The 17,934-nt window shown below is 44.0% G+C and overlaps 1 protein-coding gene across 1 annotated transcript; it reads right to left on the bottom strand.

Annotated features, from left to right (window-relative positions):
• Positions 1-206: 206 nt before the first annotated feature.
• metrn (meteorin, glial cell differentiation regulator) lies at positions 207-4,247 on the bottom strand. Its single transcript, XM_034570093.1, has 4 exons — positions 3,916-4,247; positions 2,824-3,257; positions 1,289-1,348; positions 207-832 (listed from the first exon to the last, which is right to left on the bottom strand). The coding sequence occupies exons 1-4, from the start codon at positions 4,020-4,022 to the stop codon at positions 519-521; spliced, it is 915 nt and encodes a 304-aa protein (XP_034425984.1). The 5' UTR covers positions 4,023-4,247; the 3' UTR covers positions 207-518.
• Between the last annotated feature and the right edge of the window lie 13,687 nt (positions 4,248-17,934).

Raw genomic sequence — 17,934 nt, 5'->3', positions numbered from 1 at the left:
GAACAGAAAAAACACTGCGGTAAAAAGGCAGCCATTTTGAAACTGTAGACCACAGCCTGCGGTTCATCCTCACCAGGATATTAACTACCAGGCAGGAAACTTTCTGTCAAACTTCTCATAAATGTTCCTGAGTTTCTGAGTGTGAGTCTGAGGAGGCCTGAATTAATGGCTTAACTTAATTTATCCCGAATGAAAAGCTTTTTCAAAGACTTTCTCTGAAGCAGCATCACTGTTCACACAACTTTCCAATGCCAAATGCTTATAATCTCCATTTCCCACCATGTCACAGCTCCACTGGGTCTTCTGGACCTGGTGACTGTGTATTGCACTGAAATGGTGTTTGAAAAGTCCATTTCGCTCCTCAGCCCTTTGGGAATATCCGTCGGTGGCAACGTGGCAACGTCGGCAACGGTTGCGCGTCGTGGCTTCTTCCGAAACATGGAACAGGGCTGACTTTGGCCTGGCTTCGAGTCCAGCATGGTTCTGTGCCATAGACAAGCTACCACACGAGGTTGAACTCAGTCTACAGCCAGTTCACAGGGTATTTGCTGGGCTGCTTTGGCTATTGTGTACGCCCGCTGGAAGTCCTTGTAACGGGGAGCGCAGCCCAGCCAGGCCTCGCCGAAGTGGACGCGACCGGTGAAAAGGAAGCTGCCGCGTCCCGGTTTGACGCCACACTGCATCAGAGTCCTGATCTCGCCCTTGCTGGTCAGGCGACTGTTGCCGGTGAACAGGGCGTACTTCTGGCGAAACACGCGAGTGGCGCTGACCTTGATCACTGCCGCCCGTAGGTTGTCGTCTTCCATCACTGACCAGATGTTACCACGCACCACTGCAGATAAAAAAAAAACAATCAGGTTATTTTCTAGTAAATTCCTTTGGTCATCTCCCAACATGCACCTTTGACTAATGTTATCACGAGTGTTAGCGCCATCTAGAAAATGTTGCATCGACCTATTTCTGTTCGAGACGTGGTTTTCTGTGTGATACAGACGATAAAACTGTCCCAAGGCCCAGGCCTGCTCACTAATCCCTCTAACTTTTGTTGCCAGCTGAACTTCTCCTCACTTCCATTACAGCTCAATCAGACGCCTGCAGATTAGTCCACTGCTCGTTCTCAGGGGACGCAGGGATTTCACTTGTAGATTCTGACTCCAAATCATTTCGTTCTGCGGCTTTAGCGCGGGGACTTCTTGACGTTTGGTGGTCCGGTTTAATATGTTAATCCTGTTTGTATTCGGCGTTTGGTTTGCTATGTTTTTTTGCCGAGGTTAGAAATGTAACTCACCAAAGTCACTGGTGCAAACGGCCATCAGAATCTCCGTGTTGTTGCAGGGTCTGCAGGCTTCTGGGGAGAAAACAGACAATCAGTTAGTGACTTCACAACACTCTGGACAACACCTATATGCTAATACTTCTACTGAGGCTGTGGAAAGCAAAGGCCGCATTTCCAGATCCCATGCACAGGAATGTGAGATGTGAATCCCGACCTCGAACTCTGTGCAACAAAGGAGGGACCAACCACAGAGTCCTAACAGACAGCTGCTACTTTTACAGTTGGCAGAGGAGGAACCGGCGGAGTTTGAAGGTGGGAGGCTCGTCCACTGCAGACGATTTAAAGGCCAAATGAAACTTCCCCCCCTTTAAGCCTTTCAGGGTGTCTACAGTCACACCTCATCAAAGCCTTCACACGGGGGCCGAGGAGAGGGAGCGGGAGAGGACATCAAAGATTTTAAGAAGGAGCACAATCCCACTTCCCAGAAAATTCCTTGCCCCCCTTTCACCTAAGTGCCTGATAAATTTTTTTTTTTTTTTTTAAATGGAGTGCAACTTCCTGAAATTCACAGCAGGTTTTACAGATGGCCACAAAAGGATTTTAAAAAAACCAACAACCCAGTAAAGTTCTCACTGTCTGTTGTGACTGAATTGTGGTGAGAGAAAAAAAAGTCCTGGCATTTTTTAAAGTTCTCCTTGTGGTTCTTTGGAGGCCCCTCGCCCACCCCACACATTCTCCTCTTTAGTGAAAACCTCTTGATAAATGAGATTCCTTCCTCTCGAGTCCACAGCAAACCCCCTTCCAAACCTAATCACTGTGTGTGTGTGTGTGTGTGTGTGTGTGTGTGTGTGTGTGTGTGTGTGTGTGTGTGTGTGTGTGTGTGTGTGTGTGACAGAGAGATGTGGTGGGGGGAGTGCGCTGCCACAGACAAGTCTCCCCACAGAGAGGCAGCTCAACAAAAGAGGGGAGCATCTCAGCTGGGCAGAGGCCTCCCTGTCGCCTAGGAGACGGCAGTAATCCCAGAATACTCATGTGGCACCCATTCAAAGGGCTCTGGACTCTGGAGAAAGCCCCACATACTGAGCTTTTGTCCCCCCCCTCCTCTCGTTCTCCGCACTCCACAGCTCCCCTTCTCCTGCTCCTAACCAGCACGCCTCTGGGGGAAAGTTTGGCCACTTCCTCTCTACGTGGGCCGTGGAAAGTCCGAGCAGCCCACAGAGGCCTGCTACGAGTTATGAATTATCTACAGGGAGGATTATACGGTGTATAATATAATCGCTTGTGGTGCCAAACCTTTAATGGACACACATTTTCAGGAAGGAAGAAAAGGTTGTGACCACAGTGCGGTCGATTTTAAAAGTTTTGAATTTAATGTAAGTTTATGAAATAACGAGAGAGTAACCTACATAAAAGTGGCCAAAACTTCTCCTGTACTTCCTTATTTTATTTCATTGAATATTAGAAAAAATGTCACCATGCCTCCTTAGATTTGACCCTAAGAGGCCTAACTCAAACCAACATGGCTGACTCATGCACCACTGCCTCACCTTCACTGCTGATGGTGTTGGTGTCCAGCGACAGCCGAGCGGTCCAGTCCCCCCTCAGCTCATAGCGGAATGAGGCGGTCCTCCTGCTGATGTCCTGGTGGGGCGTCGCCTGCAGGTAGAGTGCCACCCTCTCCCCGGGCAACCGGCTGAAGCACCTCACCCTGGGCGGGGGTGAGGACTCCAGGCGGTCCCCCACCAGCAGCTCCAGCACCCCGTCCCTCTCCAGGTAGAGCTGGGCCCCGTGGAACTGCTCCGAGGGCTTGACGCAGGCCGTGATGAGGCCCGAGCTGCTGCCGCCGGGCCCCACCGCCACGGAGGGCAGGCGGGGCGAGAGGCTGAGGCGCAGGGCACCTTTGGGATACAGCCAGTCCAGGGTGCCCTCGGAGCAGTGGAGGGAGATCTGCTCCACGCTGCCCTGCTGCTGGGACAAACCACTGTGGGGAGGAAGGAAGATGGAGATGAGTAAAGGTCGGACTAACATCATCATCAGTAGAAACGTTGCTGAAGCACACACACACACACACTTTGTACACACAAACATCATTGCAGGATTGGCAGAACAGGTATAACTAAGATTAAAGTTATCATAGAGACATAGAGAAGTAAAAATCCAGCTTCAGCAGAACTTCAGCAGATTAGGGCCTTTTCAGAGAAGGCGCCCCCTATTGGCAGGTGTGTCGAAGCACTGGCCTTTAACTTAATCTTAACTAAGTCATTTTTTTTATGTTTTCTGCACGTTTTTTCCCCAATGCACCATGAAGACGCTGCACCTCACAGCCGCATGCACGTTGTGTGTTTCCTGCAAGTGTCACTGTTAATCCCTCAGTCTCCTGCCTGTCTGGACCCTGCCTCTCTCCTGCAGACTGCCCGCAGGCGCAGCCGCTGCACCGCGGAGCTGCGCAAACATTTTAATTGCGCGCTAATGGCAAGTCCCAACGTGTTGCATGCAGACGTGCATTGTCTTTTAGAAATACACATGCAAACAAACACACGCCCGAAGCATCCCCCAGACTCGTTTCTGCATCGTCTCCCCATTTAGCCAAATGCAAAAAAAACAAAAAAAACAGCACAGATGGAATTAGAAATACTTGCCTTCCTCTCCAGCTGCATTGGTCCTCAGAGTAGTTCGAAAGAGCACCATGAAAAATGGCAAAAAGTAAAATCCAAATTGCGTTAATCCAAATCCCCAAACGGCACATTTTCAACGGCGCTGGATGCAACGTTTTTTTTTTTTAAAGTCAGAGGGAGATTATTCCAATCCTCCAATCCTGTCAAATCCTAGAAAAAAACTTTATAAAACGACTCTTTCTCTATGTGTGGCCAGCTCCATGCTCCTGTATCCCCTCACCCTGCTGCGTGAGATCAGAGAACACCAGTGAACCGCCTCAGCTTCCCTCTCTGCTCCTCCGGGCTGCTGTGCGTCAAACAGCGCACCAGCTCCGGAGTTTATTCCCCCTAGGAAAAACTTCAGCGGCCAATCAGAGCGCGGGCAGAGAAACTTTAAACCACTCACACGGAGGAGGGGGGGGGGAGGGACGCGAGACAAACCAATGTTGCCATTCACTATTGTGTTGGACATGTCTGCACAGAAATGACTAATTAACTTAGCTCAGAATTAGAGTTTAAAGATCCGACCCCTCACTCCACACTCTGCATGTTCTAAGATATCAGAAAATATCTAGTTTTCTGAATCTGAGGGAGTTTTTCTCCAACGAAAAAAAGTTTAATTACATCTTGTCCTTTTCTCTAATTTAAAGATCCAGGATGGAGACAGGCCTTTTGCTCATAACTGCTGGACACTTGATGCAGAGTCCAGTCTCACTTGAGGCTTTAGGTTTCCACTATGCACTGGTGTAAACTGGGTGGTGGAGCAGGGTTTGTTTCCAAACTGGTTGTGATGTCACGAAAATCCTAACTTGACCAATAAGGTTTCGCGGAGGCCCGATGCTAATACCAATATTCTGGCACAAAACAAATCTGATGCCAATATATTGACTGATGTATGTTTAAAAAAACATGTCAATCAATCCCAGGTTGATATTTTATAGTTTTATCCAAATCTTTATCAAAAATAATCATGAATTAATTAAATTAAAAAACGCACAAATACAATCATATTGCCACATATGGGTAAAACAAACATATATGCAGATGAGGCTCAAATCAGTCGATTTATTATATATTTATTATATTTATCTGCCAACCCATACATTGTTCAGGCCAAATTCCTCATAAGTACTAGAGCGTGGAACAGGGTTCAGTATTTTGTCCAAACCCGACCGAGCACAAGAGAAAACTAACTGACCACGACCCCAACCCAATTTAACAAATGTTGTCCGAACCCAACAAGTCCTGACATGTCCCGAGAGGTTGAGTATCACACTCTAATATATTCACATGTTACTTGTGTGTTCAACTCAAATTGTAGGTGAGGACACATGTTCACCCCCCCAGCAGGTGAATATATGAAATCTGCCTTGTGGAAAGAAGAGGGGTAAAAAAAAAAAGTATGTTTTAGTTAAGGGAGAAAAGCACCAATTAAAAGTGTGTTTGCTGCTTAGTCATGCAGAGATATCTTGGTTTTCCAAATATTCTTTTACTTTTATTTATGGCACTTTCTGTTTAAATCATGTTGGTTTGATTTTAAAAACAAAGTTAGTGATTCTTCATAATTCTCATGAACTGTAGTTGCTTTTCTTTTTTTTTAACATCCCAATTCCACTGAACTTGCTTATAAAAAACTTTTTCATGGATGTGATCAATACACTGCTCTACATCAGCCTCATTCCACAATAGTTTATTTTTAAACACCAGCTCCATGTATTTATTAATAAGCTCCTGAAATGCTGAATAATGTTTTCATGTTCATCAGACGACAAAAGAAGAAACATAAAGCAGTGGTCACAGTTTAAAAAACCCCTAACCTGATTGTCAGACATGATGATAGTGATGATGATGATGATGATGATGAAGATTCCGTCTCCTCTGGCTGCCGTGCCCTCTGCCCTTTCTCCCGCTGAGCTTCTCTTTCATGTTGCGGTATTTATAACCAAATCAAATATTCTTTTGTACCAGCACTGCCATGCATCTCCCCGAGTCAGTGACTTTCAGTGTGTGTGTGGTTTTGCATGGGTGTGTGTGTGAGTCTAGGCCCCTGCGATGGAGTTATGACAAGACCTCAGACCGACACAAAGGCACATGTGCAGAAATCCAGCTGCTTTATTGTCTGCAGCAGCACTGAGTATTGTTTTCTGCAGAGCTGGAGGAGGAGGGGGGTGGCTCTTTCTTCAACTTAAACATGAATATATAAGTGGCCAAACTTAGTTATGGACTTCAGAGATGTGTCATCCGCATCCGTGTGTGCACAGTGGAGTCAAATGCACTTTTACACACTTTGTCAAGCCCGTCAGTGTGCATGTAATCACACGTGTCCGTTAAAACAATAGCACACACTCCTTCTGACTGTGGCGTGACCTGAGCTACAGTCTAACCCGGCCTGGATCGTATTTACTGACTGCATGTGGTTGTAACAGCGCACGTGACACCTCCTGGTTCGAACACAGGGAGATTAAAGTGGTTATTCTCAGAGTTTTCAACACCAAAAACAGTCAGAGACAGACATATACAGAGTAAAGTCAGCGACTGTGTCATTGCAAAGTTGATGCTTTCTTGGTGCAGGACATGTTGAGTTATATTTTTGTCTTTTCACCCGTGTACTACTGCAGTTCCCTTATAGCATGCATCAGTCAACCCTCAGTGTCTCAGCTCTTACCTTTGCAGATGCTGTTCTTCGCATTTTAACCAACACCCAGTGTAAAGTGCCCATGTCTCTCCAATTCTTACCTCCCGCATTTTTGTCCCCCAGTTTATATTTAGAATGGATTTTAAGAGTCTTTTAATAACTTTTAAAACTCAGCATGGTCTGCTCCCCGGACATATTACAGAGCTACTCACTCAATCCTATGATCTTAAGGCTGGTGACCAAAGCTGCATTTAAAACGCAAGAACTTTGCCCCCGAATGGGGAACCTCTGCAGGAACTCAAGGGTCTCAGTAAAGTTATGAGTAAATCTTTTTATCCTTCCAAAGTCCCAGGTTGGGAGGTAACTGGGTGTCCAGGCTTATACCATCAGGTCCAGAGGCTCTAGTGAAGCCTGTTAATGCCTGATTTTGAACTGGCTTTAATTGATGTTGTCTGTTTTTGATATTTTTTCATATATGTCATCTTTCTTATTTATGTTTTGTTCTGTGATGTTTTATCCCCATGTATTTTCAAAGCCCTTTCTTTTTCTTCTTCTTCTTCCTCCTCGATGTTCTTTCCTCTCCATGCTTTTTTTATGATGAAATAACTGTATCTGTTTATTTAAAAGTAATATATTTGATCCTTAGAATCATCCACTCATCCACCTTAGTGTCCCAGGTCTTTCACACCACTCTGTGCACATGGAAATAAATCACAAATTTCACATCAGTGTGCAAACCTGCATACAAACAGTGTTCCTGCTAAAGGTCAGTGTGAGTGTGTGAACCATCAGACCTGGTTGTTCCTACTTTTCCATCTTTGACCTCATACTTGAAGCACTGAACCCGATTCCCGTAAACTCTCTCTCTCTCTCTGTTTTCCTTTACTTTCTCACCGGCCCGCCAATGAGAGCGTCTTCAAACGGGGCTGTTGTACGCATACGAGAGTTTGCGTGCATGTTTGTGGCTGTGTCTATTTACTTGTTCTATATATAACCCTCTGTGTGTGTGTGTGTGTGTGTGTGTGTGTGTGTGTGTGTGTGTGTGTGTGTGTGTGTGTGTGTGTAAACACAGAGAGGATGTAGTGACAGTGTGGTGTCACTGATATTTATGGGACCTTGACATTGTGTGTCTCTCTCGTTGCCTCTTCTCGCCGTTTCACACACAGAGAGACTCTTTTCAAACTTTTTCACACATACCAACAATGTCTGTTTACATGGTTTTATACGAGGGAAAAGAATTCAGACATGTTTTAGATGCTAATTTTACTTTGATTATAAAGAGTCATTGTATGATCTATTCAATGTTGATAGAATTTTAGAGTACAAATATCATGCAAATCATGCAAATTTCATAGAATGGATGAAAGGCATTCTGATAATGCAATGATAAAAACTTGAAGTAGGACAAGACGTTTATAAATATGCAAAATGCTTCAGCTTTTTCAAAGATTTCGATACAAAAAAGGAAAATATGTTGCTGTGGAAAAATTTAAAAGCATTTATTAGTGTGGTTAATGCATGGCAAAGATCAAAAAAAAAAAAGCACCTTCACATTGCGGCATACTGGCCTTCATCAGATTTGCCGCTCTGTTGCACATTAGCTGTTGAAAAGTCATACAAATTTCTACAGACTCTGAAATCATTACATCCAAATGGAACAATGCCAGTTATACAGCAGTATTATTCCATTTTATTTAATTGCTATAATTACACAAAATCTTTGTACATAGTTTTTTACCTGGCATGTTTAGGTGTGCATTGTCAATGTGGAACGTTTGATAAAGTTCTGTACCCCTACGTCCACTTTTGGGGGAAAGTTGTAGTGTAATATCCTGGCTTAGTTGTGTAGTTTAATTTGTGCAGGGGCTCCATGCAGATACGTACAAAATTGACCAGGGGATCGATGAACGCCACCAGTTTCATAAATACCTCACAGAGCTCATAAAAAGGGAGTTAACTCAGCCTTCAGCTGGCGTCTGACTGTGTTTAGATTCTCAGTTTTAATAATATAAGTTTGGTGTGGCAGCTGCTCTATCTGTCATCTGTGCGTCCCAGCTGAAACACCAGAGCACGACCTGACCTGGGTTGAGAAGTCGCGACGCCCTCGTTCCCAGCCTCCTCTGCAGCTTCCCATGGCACCTCGGCGCTAATCCGGCTGATCTGACATCGCTCCTGTTTGTTTTCCTGCACAGTGTCATCTATCTGCTGGTAATGAGATCTAAGACCTTGACGGGATACTCTGATAGTCGGCCTCGTCGTTCGGGGAGGCAGAGAAGAGGCTCTTCCCGCCACGTTGAATGTGCTGCGTCTTAATGTTTCGTCTGGTTGGTTTGAGGACGGTCATGGGAAATGATGATGAAGTGGCTGTGGAATCAGGATCATTAAACCTTGAATGAAGATAAGAAAAATAATTAGTTTTCATTTAGTCCTCAAGCTGAGAACATGGCCAAAGAAAACATACTTTGGATTATTTGGATTACTGCATCATATCAAGGTTTGAGCTCAGATGGCTCTAAATCCTTTGCATTTTTTCCACATTACCTATAATCACAGTGTTACTTCAAGGTCCTGAAAGCATGATAAGCTGTAAAATGTAGTTTTTGCTGTGTGTTGAGTCAGTGGGAGAACTGTGATCGACACTTTCCCACCTCCCCATGCAGGTGAAGAGGCTCCGGGTCGACTGGCGACCAGAAGCTTTGAGAAGAACCAACGCTACAAGCTCGGAAAAAAGAAAACAACAAAAAAAAAAACTGCTGCATATTTACCCTGCGAGCCCCCATGAGAGCCGCATGTGAAAACTGACACCTGCTCTCTCATTGCACTTTCTCAGGATCCTGGTTGTGTATGTGTTTGTTTGTATGACAGTAAACTTCGCTTTGTGCCTCTCATCTCAGTTTGTGTAGCTTGTGTGTGTGTGTGTGTGTGTTGGTGTAAAGCCCAGTGGGAAACCGAATAGAAGAGGGCCCTATACCAGATAAACAGAGTCAGAGGGGCTTGATAGCAAACGCAGCTGGAAACACGCGGAGACACCCTGAGAATGCTCTCTAATGCTTCTCTAAACATGTAATAGATCACTTAGCTGCACTGTCACAATACTCTCATACGAGCCCTGTGTGCTTTAATCTTCTCCGTCGGGATCTCACGTCAATTTTGCAGGAAAATATCTCCAACGGGTCGTTTCACACAGCTGAATTATCTCAAGATTTATTAGGAGCGACACAAGTCATGAGAGATCTGTTTATGGCAGCTGGGGTCGAGCCTCAGGCTGCGTCCATACGACTGTAGCTGCTTTCAGACACGCACTGGACTCTCTTTCTTTCTATGGACTTCATCCGCCTGGCCTCCTATGATAAAGTGTGTGGAAATCCAGGAGCAGCCGATGTGTGAACACAGTGGGGGATCCCCCCGCTGGATTCACCACGAGTGAGTGTCTCCTGGTGAAAACATGGTGACACTGATGTAGAAGACATAGACGAAGATGTCAAGAGAGTTTGTGGTGATAAGAGCCGACGACGGTGTCTGTGCGTTGTCAAGAAAATCACGTGATCTCGACAGCGGAGTTAAAACGTCACTTCCTGCCTCTGTCTGCTGCTCCGCCCCTCACCTGGATAAAACAGAGGATTTGCTGCTGTTGTGAACACGTCAAACCTCCCTCTACATTGTGCATTGTGCATCTGTGAAAGACAGACTGTGGGTAAACTCTGTAGCCAATTCCCCAGATTTTACACGCAGGTCATGTCTGAAAACGGCTTGTGTTTTACACCATTTTCAAATGCAAACGATCTATGTTCACTCAAGCACTTTGGCTCAGTATCAGCTCAAATGCCACATGTCATGTGACCACTGTAAACAGGAAGGATTTGGTTCTTAGTTGCAGAATTGTTGCAGATTGCTCGAATAATAGCTTGTCTCCTACGCAGATGAATCATTGTAAAATGCAGAATTCAACTGCACAATGCTAATGTCAGTTGTTTTCTTCTGGAAGGGGTCATGTGATAGGAGCCTGACCAATCAGCGAAGGCTATGATGTGACCGAAAAGACCCAATCGGCAAGCGGTCGTGTGAGTCTTTCATCGTGTCCAAACATCTTGTTTCTGCCTGTCCAGATTTCAAATGCAGCACCGGAGTTTTCAAACTAAAATACGGCCATCAGCGTTTCCAGACGAATCCGTTTTAGAGACTCTACAACTCCACAGTAGTTTGGACGCCAGACGTGTGCTTAGCAGGGTTGATGCGTTTTCAAATAAAAACATAGTAGTGTGGATGTAGCTTCAGTGCTCTGCAGTAATCTCTCACACATTCTCAATAACTCTCTTCTCCTTTATCTAATTGTGAGTTGCACATGCACACGTGGTCTTGTTTTAGTTTCTTGTTCTTGTTTTATCCAGTCCGGTATCGTCGTCATTGTTGCTGAGTCTTTAGAGGCACTTTGAAACAAATCAGTTTCTTTAAAAGTGCATTTAAGATATTCTTTATGGCTCCACACTGGTGCAATTCACTTTTTCTTTTGTATTCAGCAGCTCCAAATATAACCTAATTATAGTGTCTGGGGTCAGAGGTCACAGCTGGGTGCCCTCTGGACTTTTCACTAACAAAATGGAGGGAAGAGGCTGCAGGTGTCTGAAATGAACTTCTCTGTGTATTGTGCCCAAATATGTGAAGTCATTTAAATTAGATATGCTTACTTGCCCGTTCAAATATAGTAAATATGCAAGATGCAATTTGTTAATAATAGACACTGTGACATTTAAAACAACTTAAAAGCTTATATTAAACTACAGATTTGGTAAAAGTATAAACTAAATGCATTTACTCAGTGGTACTCAAACATTTTACATAGGTAAAAGTACAATTAAATAGATAAACATGTACATACAATGTACGTGTAAGTAAAAGCAAAAGTACCACCTTAACTTTTCCACTTGAAAAAAAGTATTTATTACTTGCTTTTAAGTATACTTTAAAAGTCAAAGTACTTGCAGAGTGTAGCCTATTCCCATAATGCAAAGGTCTATTACATCAGACATTTGTTGTAAAATTCCAATAATGTAATACATAATAATTTATGTACTTTAGTTTAGATTTTTCTATGTATACCTTTGTATTTTTACTTAAGTAAGATTTTGCAGGGTTTTTACTTGCAATGGAGGGTCTTACTTTTATTTAATTATTTACTTCTACAACCATTGGTGTTTTCTGAGGCGAACAGCAATCTGTTTCAACCCTGATATTGTTTATTGATGCATCCTCACATCCTGATTATGATGGCAACGTCTCTCTGCCAACCATCGGCTCCATCTGCAGACACACAGACTCCCTTCATTCCTTTATTTACGCAGTCCGTCAAAATTCATTTCCACTGTTTATGAACCTCACAGCTCCTCCAAATTGTTTTCCACTCTCTCTCTCCTCTCCTCTCTTTCTCTCACGGAACACTGGTGTGATAATCATCCTTGAAGCCCGATAATTATCGTATCTCTCCCCGACGCAGCAGTTAGATCCCATCTCTTATCTCTGCGTACGAAGTTAATGATGGTGCCATTGAAGTGAGGCCGACTTTACACAGCGACAGTGTCAACAGTGCAGCCAACCTTGATGTACTTTGCATTGGTTCTCACATTCCTCTGGGCTCGAAAGCACACGAGGGAATAGTTTAGCTCGTGGTTAAACTGGCCGCTCTCTTTTTAAGTGGTTCTTCACACAACGCTGCCACTGCTAACTCTGAGGATTTGGCATTTTTTCTTACAGTCAGACGGGGGATGAAAGAGCCGATTGAAAACACGTCGCAGTGGCCGCAGAATGCAGAGGAGGTTTCCTGTGGTACATGAGCTTTTAGGGTAAATTTAGTCGACCAAGCCACCACAGCGTTAGATTGCAGCCAGATTGCAGCAGGCATGTGTCGTGCTCTTTTTATGGAACGCTGCATTTCCTCATTAGACCGTGGTGATGTGGTAAAATTAGTCTGCATGTGAATGCTTTGGTCGGCCTTGTTGTTTTTTTTGGGAAGGGAAACCCACTTTAGTGATTTCCCTTTGGAGAAGGACATCCCCCCCCCCTTTCACTTCACATTTATGACTCTCATTAGGTGCAATTAGCTGCATGTCCCTCTTCCACCACTTGTAATCCAGATGAGGGTATCGTCATCAGCAGCCCAGCGGTGTTGTACTAACGCCCTGGGCCTGGTGAATTCTGATGTTGGAGCCCAGCTGGGGGGTCGGACAGAGGTTCTCCGCTGTCCGTCTTGTTTGCCGCACCCCCACCCCCACACACTGCTTCTAATTGGCTGAATCAATTTGGAGGGAAACTCGACAAGGAGCAGGATCCCTCCAAAATTGACAATAGGTATAGTGTTTTACATACGTCCATAGGAAAGACAGATGTGGTCCCTCTCGACCACATCCACATTAGAATACCCTTATTTAGATTCAATGGTAGAGGATACAAAGGGACTTTATTTTGGTGGTCCGGCAAATGCATAATTTTTGGCGGCTGAGACGAGTTCATGTTCTTAACGTTGCTGCGATGGATAGTTTTGATGCTGTGGAGTGGGTAGAGTTTATTTCAAGTAGCATTACCAGCATTAGAGCCTGCATATCTGTGTGGGAAGTTTTCAAATTTAAGACATTCTGATCCTGAATATGTGACATTCTGCAGTGTTACCGCATGACACTGTGGTGAATTTCTTTCTTATAGCTGACAAAAGGACTTGATTGATTAATTTATTTATCAAGAAGTATTAAGATGCAGGGAGGTCCTAAAATAAAATACTCCTGGGATCTCCCTGCCTCAACGATAACAATTTTATAATTTATTTTAGCATTATTGAGGGAATGGAAACTCATTTAACAAAAATAAAAATATATTATTTTCAATATTTATATATAAATATAAATTATATACTGCATCACTCGCAACTGTGATGAATTAGTGTCTTACAGCTAACAAAACATTTACTTGACCAAGAAGGGATCTCCCTGCCTCCAGGATATGTCAAAGATAACACATTTCATTTTCAGAAAATAAATTACAATTAAATAATAATAAAACAAAAAATACATCTATTAAATGTATCACATAAATACTGTTTATTTACAGACAGTAAACATATACCTTTAATTAGCAGCTGGTTAGCTTAGCTTAGCATTAACACTGGAAATAGGGGAAGATGCTATTCTGACTCTGTCCAAAAGTATGAAAACCTAAAAAGTATTAAAAAAAGATTTTACCTTTTTAAACCAAGCTAAACCAAGCCAAGCTTGTTATCCAGTTTATCTTGCCTATATATTTACCAAAATGATCCTTTAATGGCGCGATATGTACGTTTTCTCTGCTGATAATTAATAAAACTTGGCTCTCTCTTGCTTCTTTTACTTTAAAAACGAACATGCACAAGTCACATTTTAAAGGAGACACTTTAGAAACTCATGCTTGAAAATGTTGCAGGTTTAAAAGGAAAAAGAATGGATGGTCTTTTTTTTCTTTTGTTGCCCGACTGCACTCGATCTCCTCCTCTTCCTCCTTCCTCCTCCTCCTCCACCTCTGCACTGCATTCCGCTCCATCAATTGAGTTTGGTCAGCCTTGTCCATCCTTGGCTGTGCAGAATATAATTAGTCTGCCTACACACACACACATGCACACACACACACATAGAGACTTTAAACTTTAAACCCCCTATACAATGGCCCCCTCGCACAATAGACACATGCCAATACTATGACCCCCTTGGCTATAACCCCCATGCACAAAAAACTCCCTGTCCATCCCCAGCCCCTCCTCCCTCCTCCCCCCCCCTGCTCACTCAGCAGAATAATGAGACTGATCACGGTTTTTTACATATCGCATTTCACATCATATCATGGAAATAACAAAGAGCTTAACAGGTGCTGAATCTCAGCTGTTATGGTGTAGATCTGAAATCTGGCTGGTGGTCAGACTTACGCTCCTAAATGTCTCCACGTATAAAGTTTCAAGTGATAAAGTTAATAACGTGTTACGGTTTCAAAGCTGGATGATGTAACCAAAGATGGAGCTGAGCTTTACCATTAAAAGTTAGGATATGGAGTCATCGCTTCAGGCATTTTCGAGAAGGATTTAAAACGGCTGCATGAACCACGACAATTGCAATGATTTTTATTTGCAAAAGTTGCACAACGATGATTCTCAAGGGATAATAACAAGCGGTTTAATGATCATTCCTGCAGCCTTAGCTGTAATCCAAGAATCTTTACATCTCTGCCCCCAGATGACAATTAAACTCTGTGAATAGACTCAGTGGGACCATAATTGCACATGCACCAAATCCCAAACCCCACAGCGTCTTTCATGTCCAACCATCTCTCACCAACTCCATTCAGAGTCCTTGGTGACCTGCAGCTCGTCCCTGAGTCCCCTTTTGATCTGTTTTTTTTTTTTTGGGGGGTTTTTTGGGAAAATGCCTTCGCTCCCTCAGCACCTGCATCCCAGTGTCCTGCGGCCCATCAGCGGAACCTGTCTATTTAAAAAGCGGATGCATCTGTTGCAAATGAGGTGGCCTTTGTCTCGGTGGGAGAAACCCTTGAGGGGACCGCCAAAATTTAGTGTCTCCTTGGCTCCACCATTGAGAGAGCCCCCAACCCCCCAGCTTCTCTGACCCACCCACACACCCACACACACACACACACACCTCCTACTTCAGGGGTATCATATCACCTACCCCTTGGGGTATAGTGGTGTGCGAGGTTGGATGTTTTCATGATAACAGGTGTATTTGAATGTATACAACAGGTGGGATAAATGCTAAAAGAGTCTGGCCGTTGTTTTCTATAGGTTTTGTATTGTGTTTTATATCCCACAGTGCAATTGATTAACATTCAGCTATATTTATTACCTCCGCTAAGAAGGTTATGTTTCTATCAGCATGTTTTTGGCAAGTTAACAGGATTACAGAAACCTGCTGGATGGATTATCACGAAACTTGGTGGGAGGATGTGGTTTGGTTCAGGGATTAAATTCTAGGTGCGGATCTGTCTGGTTCAGGGGACGGATCCAGGAAATATTTTTTCACTTACTTACTTTTTCCTTCATTTCTCAGAGATTAATTCATGCATCCTGATGAAAAAAATCAGGCATGAAATAAAAATCTGGATCTGGTGAATTTAAATGTGGTTTCATAAGGGGACTTTTGGGCCTTGGCAGAGATACTCAGTCTAGTCTCTGTGTGGTTGTTTGCCTTCATTTCCTTCATCTGACCCGGTGACTGGTGAACAGAGGAAGCTGATAGAGGGGAAAAAAGGAGGAGAGACAAAACCGAGTCTGTCCTCTGACTGAGTGGCTCTTCAATGGAGGTTGTTTCTTTCTGCAGTGAACTGTGTCGTCCTGCAGACGAGCGAGACAGCAAAGGAAAAGGTGGGAACAAGGGGAACTTGCTGAATAACTAGAGCACGGAGTCCTGAATTGCCTTGCACATTCAAGCATGCACACATATGCATGAGTGCATAGACTTTTCCTCTCTATGACATACTCCACACACACACACACACACACACACACACACACACACACACACACACACACACACACACACACACACACACACACACACACACACACACACAGACATTCATACACAGGGTCCAAGCTCAAGGATTTTGGGCCTATCTGCACATGTATGCCGGCTAATCAGGGCCTCTCCACAGACAGAAAGCAAAGGGTCACTCAGGGTGAGATGTTTGTGATGGAAATTTGGACGGCAGGCGTAGGAAAACAAAGCTACAGACAAGGCACCCCAGAGACGACATACTTTACACATGAGATAACACACACTGAGGAGATGCAAAACCCCCCCCCCCCGTTAAATAGGATAACAAAGCCTTTCTTATTCATATGACTAATGAAGATCGCATTGCAGACATGAAATTATAAGAGGATAGTTGGAAAAAACGTTGCATTAAAATGTTAATTCTGAGAGCTGGTGTAGAAAAATGAATACTTAGAAATAGCTTTAGTGGAATCTGCTTAGACAAACACACATTTTTCAACCACTTGTGAATCATTTAAAATTGGCTGTTTCACAGAATATTTCAAGTTACTCTATGAAGCATTAAGGACACCGATTTGTCCCCTGACTGCGTATGATCCAGTGGTGAAGGTGTCACGTCACCCTCTTCATTCCATCACCACTGGAGCTCAGGACATACAGACCTGGCTTTAACTGGGCACACAGATCAGGGGCATCCGATGGAACCGCTGCGCCTCACTGAGAAATCACACAAAGATGGGATTTAATGGCCCTTCGATTGAGCGGCTCTGAAAAGCCAACCTCTGACCCCCAGCCTTGACCCCAGGCAACCCCGCCCATCCTCCAGGGTCCAGTGCTTGTCACTGGTCATTTGTCAAACACTGATCTGATTAACGTCCAATTTGGGTTCTGCCGACTACACACTTCTCGGATCAAGACAAGCTGCTTTCAGCAACTTTACATGACAACAAATAGCCGGATTGTTGTGGGGAGAGAAAAGCGACGAGTATTTGTTCCATTCGGGGTCGCCAGACAGAAAAAAACTGGAAAAGACTGCACCCTTGGAATGTCAGACTGGATGGTTTGTGTTAACACTAGTGAAGAAAGTACACTGTCGTCATTTTCTACTGAATCACAGAATAAAAATAAAGTGGATTATGGGAAATCAGGGAGGAGAGACAACAGAAGCATCCAAAATAAACATGTCCTACGTTGATCTGCTCCAAATCTAACGATCAACAGTATCCAGACACAGGAATCCTCTGTGTTCATGCCAGTGCTCATATTAGTCCAAAACAGTGTATTTTCCAAAACCCAGCCGTACTAACACGCTGTCATTTTGTCTGAGTGGGACGTTTGAGGTGTAAAATGTATTTTTTATAGCTTACTTGGTCTCCTCAAAAATGCCCAGGAAGGACTGAAAACCAGCATCATCCCTGTGTAGAATAATCACTGCTAAAACCGCCCAATCTTTCTTTACGTGATGCTGCGAATGACTTTGATTCATTAGCAAATTTGGTTTGGAGCGAGTCTGGTTTTGGACACAGTCCTCCACACCTCTTTACGAAACAGTTGGTTGTTGAAATGCTTGTTGTTGTGGGGAATGCTCACTGGAAGATGAGAGCTGGTGGGCCATGGGTGCCCGATGTCAGGAAGATTCAGTCCTCCTGCAGCGGGTTTGGTTCTGACCCGACCCTTTGCTGTGTGTCTTCCCCTATTCTCTGTCCTCATGCCAGTGACTCTTCAATCATTTTTCTTTTTCTCTATTACTGAGAAGTTCCCCCTCTGGAAAAGTTTAACTAACTTCCATTAACCAGAAGGTCGGTGGTTCAACACCCGGCTCCTCCAGTCTCCTGACGACTACACAGGCAG

The sequence above is a fragment of the Hippoglossus hippoglossus genome, chromosome 19, assembly GCF_009819705.1.
Source record: "Hippoglossus hippoglossus isolate fHipHip1 chromosome 19, fHipHip1.pri, whole genome shotgun sequence".
In the NCBI taxonomy this organism is placed as follows: Eukaryota; Metazoa; Chordata; class Actinopteri; order Pleuronectiformes; family Pleuronectidae; genus Hippoglossus; species Hippoglossus hippoglossus.
The sequence above is the reverse complement of the archived record's forward strand: the minus strand, read 5'-3'. Positions and strand labels throughout refer to the sequence as shown.